The following is a 6056-nucleotide window of genomic DNA, read 5'->3' on the forward strand; positions in this document are numbered from 1 at the left end:
CTTGGAAGAAAAGCTATGACAGAACCTAGACAGCATATTAAAAAGCAGAGACATTACTTTGCCGACAGAGATCCATCTAGTCAAAGCTGTGGTTTTTCCAGTAGTCATGTATGGATGTGAGAGCTGGACTATAAAGAAAGCTGAGAACCAAAGAATTGATGCTTTTGAACTGTGGTGTTGGAGAAGACTCTTGAGAGTCCCTTGGACTGCAAAGAGATCAAACCAGTCAATCCAAAGAAAATCAGTCCTGAATATTCATTGGAAGGACTGATGCTGAAGCTGAAACTCCAATACTTTGGCCACCTGATGCGAAGAATTGATTCACTGGAAAAGACCCTAATGCTGGGAGAGACTGAAGGCGGGAGGAGAAGGGGACGACAGAGGATGAGATGGTTGGATGGCATCACCGACTCCATGGACATGAGTGTGAGCAAGCTTCGGGAGTTGGTGATCGACAGGGAGGCCTGGCATGCTGCAGTCCATGGGGTCGCAAAGAGTCGGACAGGACTGAACGACTAAACTGAACTGAACTGAATACTGATGGACAAAGTGGTCGGCGGAGAGAGATACTTTTTGCCGATTGGAGATGAAGTTTCCTGGAGGTGGGGCCTGAAGGGCGGAGTCGCCTTAGCTAGAAGACCAGTGATTAGACAGTGAAGGTGTCAGGGTCTCAAGGGGAGGAGTTTGGGATGATTAGCTGGGCCCAGATTGGAGGTATAGGATCAGGGGCGTGGCCTAGGCGTATACTCACCAATCGTCCCCCTCCGCGCGAGAGGCCCGTCCCAGCGCGCGTAACCAGCCCCGCAGGTCCTCTAGCGTGTCAGCAGCCAGAACGTAGGTCCTCATGCCCGGGTGCTCTGCCTGCGAGAAGAGAGAGCTGGGGGACCAGGATATCGGGCCCTCTAAAAAGAAGGATGCCATGGACCCTGGTAAAGGTCTTTTATCTCCAGTAATGGATGCTGCATGCCTGCCCCCACCGCCCAGTGCCTTAGTTCCCACTGGGGATGAAGGGACTCACGGTGAAGGTGAAGCGCCGCCCTCGGGGAGCTCCTGGCCCATCTGGCCTGATAATGTAGCTGGGCAGCAGGACGCTTCCCAGGACGCTCTCCTCGCGGCTGTCTGCAAAAGAGAGGCTGGGATAACGGATCACACAGAGACCTGGAGGCCCAGAGACTTGAGGAAAGGGAGACGGGGAGGGGGGCCCCCGCCCACCCCATTACAGCTGGGGCACTGACCCTTGTAATAGAAGAGGCAATGGCCAGAGAGGACGAACCAGCGGCGTTTCCAGAGCCGGAGCCCGGAGCTGTCCTGGGGAGACAGAGTGGAAGTAGAGAGGGGCGGGGAAAAGGTGGAGACAGCGACACTTGGAAGCAAAGACCCACAGAAAGGGGAGGAAAAGAGAGACATATTAGATGGAACAGATTCAGGTGGAGAACTGGAAACCAGTGGGCTGCAGCTGAGGGGACACAGATTTTAGACACAGCGGGACCTGAGTATGACTCCCAACCCCAGCACTTTCACACCGTGCCCTTAAGCAAGTCATTTCTCCACTAGGAACCTCATGGTTTCTCATCTGTCATTCGGGGATTGAGAAATTACAGAAAGACTGGGACAGAAAGATACTTCTCCACACACTGGCATCAGCTTTCTGTAGGATAACTTGGCCCATTTAATATGGCATGTGAGACAGAGAGGTCAAGAAGGTGATGCTGAGCCATACCCTGCATCTCCCCATTTCCTCTGACAGAACTAATCCATCTCCAACCTCGTTCTCCTCTTCTCTTCCATCCCTTCCCACAGGAGCAGCATGATCTTTTAAAAAAGTATTTTTTTTAACTTATTTATTTGGTTGTGCCAGATCTTAACTGCAACACTCTTGATCTTCATCCTGGCATGTGGGATTTTTAGTTGCAGCGTGTAGGATCTACTTCTCCATTCAGGGATGGAACCTGGGCCCCCAAATTGGGAGTGAGGAGTCTTAGCCACTGGACCACTGGGTAAGACCCCACTCATGATTCCTTAAAATTATATATCAGATCATGTGAATCCCCTGCTCAAAACAGAGATGACTGTCACACTTAGAATAAATCTCAAATTCCTTACCCTAACTTGCTGCCTTACAAGGCATCTCCAACTCTGGTACACATAAGAATCAGCAGCAGGGCTTATTAAAACACAGACCCCTGGTTCCCACCCCCGGCGTTCTCCACTCAGTAGATCTGGGGTGGGAGCTGACAATTTGGATTTCTAGAAAGTTCTCAGGTGATGCTGATACTGCTGGTCTGGGACCACTCTTAAAGAACCCTTCCCTACCTCCTGTCGCTCCTCCTTCTCTCACTTTAGCTTCCACAAAACACCAAATTTTTGCCTGCTGCATGGTCCTTTGCTTTCAGATTCCCTCTGCTCCCCAGATCTTAACACAGTGGGATCCTTCTTGACATATAATTCAGCTCAAATGTCATCTCCCCAGAGACACCTTCCCTGACCAACAGTCAAATGTAGCTCTCATCCTTCAGCCACCTTCCAGCACATTTTCCTATGTTATTTCTTCCTGCTGAGTCACTAGGTCGTGTCCAACTCTTTGCAACACCATGGACTGTGGCCCACCAGGCTCCTCTAACCACGGGATTTCCCAGGTAAGAATACTGGAGTAGGTTGCCATTTCCTTCTCTGGGGATCTTCCCAACCTAGGGATCAAACCTGCATTTCCTGCATTGGCAGGTGGGTTCTTTACCACTGAGCCACTGGGGAAGCCTGTGTTATTTCTTCACAGCGCTTCATTTCCCACCATCTGAAATCATCGAATCCATTTTTATATACATTAATTTATTATTCATCCCTGCCATCTTGGATGTAGCTAGATACTTGTTTATTGACATGATATGTGCCCCAGGGCTTGGCACAGGGTAAATGTTCAAGAAGTAGTCATGGCAGGAATGAACGAGTTGACAGAATAAGGGAGGTAGCAGGGATAGGGGAAAAAAAAAAAAAAACATATTTGGAGACTTGGAAGGAGAGAAACGGTGGACAGCCAAAGGCACAGCCTCTGACATCACTTGGAGGGTCCTTTCCCTTCTCTCACTCACTCTACCTGTTTATGAAGCCAGCCTCGGATGTGCACAGGGAGGTTGGGGTCCCTTCTGAGAGCATTGCCCCGCTTGCCGAAGGCGTGCACCTTGCTCACTGCCCGGGTGGACTTCTGAGGAGACAAGGAGGACAGAAGTGAACACGGACTTGGGATGGGCTTGGTAAGGCATGCAGTGGGACCCAGGCAACCCAAGGCCCTCGCTCAGCTGTCTTTAGAAACCTGGTCAAGGAGGGAGCTGAGTTTGGGCATTAGAATTGTATGTGCATAGTGCAGAGTTAAGAGACACTTTCCATGGGTGGAGAGAGGTGTCTGGAGTCAATGAAAAGGGCATTGACCACTAGGGAGGGACTTTGGGAATAAAGGGTCCATTGCCAAGGAGATCATGCCCTTAGCCACCAAAGCCAGAGATGGAGATCCGAAGCCTTTGGGATCTGAACCAGCAACATGGCTGAGTCCCTGGTGATGAGTCAGCTGGAATCAAAGGACACCTTTGATTTGCCAGGGAATGGCATTCCATAGTGACCACATCCAGGGTGGTGGTGCGAGCTCCAAATCCCTCCATTCCAATAGATGCCACCCCCCCAACCCCCGTCCCCACGGATATCCCAGGCCAGATTCCCAAAGGATGCCCTTCCTTGGCAATGGTGCTGACGAAGGTCAGAATCAAATCTACAGAATCTGAACTTGGGAAGCTGGAAATGAGTGAGGGGAGGGGCTGGAGGACAAGAAAATGAATGTCACTGCTGAACTTTGGTCTGGGAAGATGATTTGGGAGGCAAGTATCTCGGGCCCCATGAGGCCTTATGGTCAGAGAAAGGTCTTTCCTTTATCAGATTTCAGAACTGGGGAGATGGCATGGCTAGAGATAGGATTTCTTAGTCCCTAATAAGTGTAGACACTGAGTTCCTGGCTGGGGAGGGGGGAGGTCACGGCTGGGGAGTGGCCTTATCCTAGCAACCAGAGTCATGCAGGGTTGTTAGTCTGGCTTCAAATTAGGAAAATACCGCGGGGTGGGGACAGCTGGGAGTGCCTCTGAATTCCTAGCTTTGGCGGGTGGGCAATTTGGGACCTTGCTAGGTCTGGCAGACCCCATTGCTAAAGATCCTTGCTCTTGACAACCGGAGTCCCTTGGGTGGCGCCAAAAGCAGGGCTTGGAAACAGGAGGATGGGGGAGCCCAGAGCACCCCCTGGCTCCTCCCCAGCCCCACCAAGAAGTCGAACCTTGGTGCTCAGGCCGCTGAGCGAGGAGATAGTCGAGGCGCTGCTGGCTAGGCTGAGGCTGCTCCGAGGTCTGCCGTCCTCCATTGGGGGCTTGAGGAGAGAAAAAAGGGAGCTGTGTGCGCCTCTCTCTGCAGATGACCCGGGTGGGGACAGAGACAGGGTCAGGGGCTTGCAGGTCGGAGGAGGCTGAGGAGAAAGAGCCTGTTGTTTGAAGCCTGGGGGGTGCTGGGGGAGGCCCGGGCCTGGGACCGCATACCAAGAGTGATGCCAAGAGAGGTGGGCGGCCCTGGCAGCTGTGGGGAGGGGAGAGGGGAGTCATCTGTAGCCCGGGCCAGAGAATAGGGGCCCCTTTATTCTTGCCCCCCTGCCCTCTGGCCAGGAATTTGACCCTCTCTGTGCTCAGGAACCCTTCATTCCCTGACTCTTTCCGGGGCTACCCCCGCCCCGGCAGCTACCTGTCTCCTGCCCTCCCTCCCACTTGCACCCCTAAAACATCCCTGCCAAGTCCCAGGACACCAGGAATGTGCACTCTGGCAGCTCCTCGCAGCTCAGCCAGGGGACTTACCAGCTCTGGGGTCCGGAGGGCAGAGAGCACACGAGGGCAGCGTGGGTGCTGGGACACCCAGCCTCAGTCCCCCTACTCGGCCGCCTCTCAGGGGTCGCCTCTCATAGCCCTCCGCTCTCACCTGCTCATCCACACCCTTTTTGTCTCTTTGTCTCTGATGGTGTCTCTTCCTCGGACGATCTCTCTTCCTCTTACCCTGTCTCTCTCTCTCCAGTCTCACCTTCTGTCTCCGCGTCTCTGGCGCTCGAATCTCTTGTCTCTCCCAGTCTCTCCCTCACTCCTTCTCTCCTCTGCAGCACCCCCACCCCACTTTCTCTCCGTCTTTCTTGTTTCTGTCCAGTTCTTTCTCTGGGACTCACGGAGTTCTCGTCTTTAAGTCTCCATCCCCTTTTCTCTCTCTCTCTCTCTCTCTCTCCCTCGCTGTCTCGCCCCGTCTCTCCCTCTCCCTTACAATCTCTTTCTCTTTCTCTCCATGGCCCTCTACGACCGCTCTTTCCTCCTCTCCCGGATTCCCCTTCTCACTTTCTCTCTTCCTCGCTCGCCCAGTTTCTCTTTCCTCTCTGCGGGTCCTTCCCTCCCTCTGCCAGCCGCCCACGCGTCTGTCTCCCCTCCCAATCCCAGCTGACCCCGCCCCTCTTGGCCTCCCCACCGCAGCCTGACCTCTGGCTCAGCTGCCCCCGCAGCCGAGAGGAGGGGTTGGGGGCGAGGTCCAGCCCCTTCCCCGACCGCTAGATCCCTGCTGGACTGGAGACTGGGCCACCGGGGTCCCATAAAAGCTGAAGCTAGGATTCCTAAATATTTGGCGAGTTGGAACTGGGCCTGGACTCCAGGGCCTCAGTGGATTGGTCGCTGTCAAGGGCCGGGGTCACTGGCGCACCCTGAGTAGAGATCACTAGGATCTTGGAAGGAGCGGGGGCTCAGACTCCTGGACACCTGGAAAGGTGTGAGCTAGGATTCAGGACTGCTGGGCTGTAAATGGAGCTGGGATCTGGAAGGGTGGCTTTAAGTGGACGGGTCCAAGTGTGCCAGTGACGAGGAGTGGCCCAGATTCCTGAGCGAGCAGGGTCAAGTGGCCAGGGTCAATGTCCACCTCGGATTCACGTGAGAATTCCATTCTATACTGGGGATGACCCCTTCAGGAGGGAGACTTGAGTCCTGGGCATATTTTGAAGAACAGGATTA

General features: G+C 53.8%; 1 protein-coding gene across 6 annotated transcripts in view; it reads right to left on the reverse strand.

Annotated features, from left to right (window-relative positions):
• The window catches only part of PLEKHA4 (pleckstrin homology domain containing, family A (phosphoinositide binding specific) member 4), a 24492-nt gene extending 18948 nt beyond the window's left edge, over positions 1-5544 (reverse strand). For 2 of the 6 annotated variants that reach the window (XM_010849578.1, XM_010849575.1), the window contains exons 1-6: positions 4875-5544; positions 4310-4399; positions 3092-3199; positions 1236-1308; positions 1019-1119; positions 752-861 (exon numbers count right to left, since the gene is read on the reverse strand). In XM_010849578.1, the coding sequence (XP_010847880.1) occupies positions 752-861; positions 1019-1119; positions 1236-1308; positions 3092-3199; positions 4310-4393 (476 nt within the window). In that variant the 5' untranslated portion in view covers positions 4394-4399; positions 4875-5544. Of the gene's footprint in view, positions 1-751; positions 862-1018; positions 1120-1235; positions 1309-3091; positions 3200-4309; positions 4400-4874 lie in introns of those variants that run through there. The other 4 variants (XM_010849576.1, XM_010849579.1, XM_010849577.1 and 1 more) reach the window with 4 other exon arrangements.
• Between the last annotated feature and the right edge of the window lie 512 nt (positions 5545-6056).

Source organism: Bison bison, unplaced genomic scaffold (genome assembly GCF_000754665.1).
Source record: "Bison bison bison isolate TAMUID 2011002044 unplaced genomic scaffold, Bison_UMD1.0 scf7180017864285, whole genome shotgun sequence".
Lineage (NCBI taxonomy): Eukaryota > Metazoa > Chordata > Mammalia > Artiodactyla > Bovidae > Bison > Bison bison.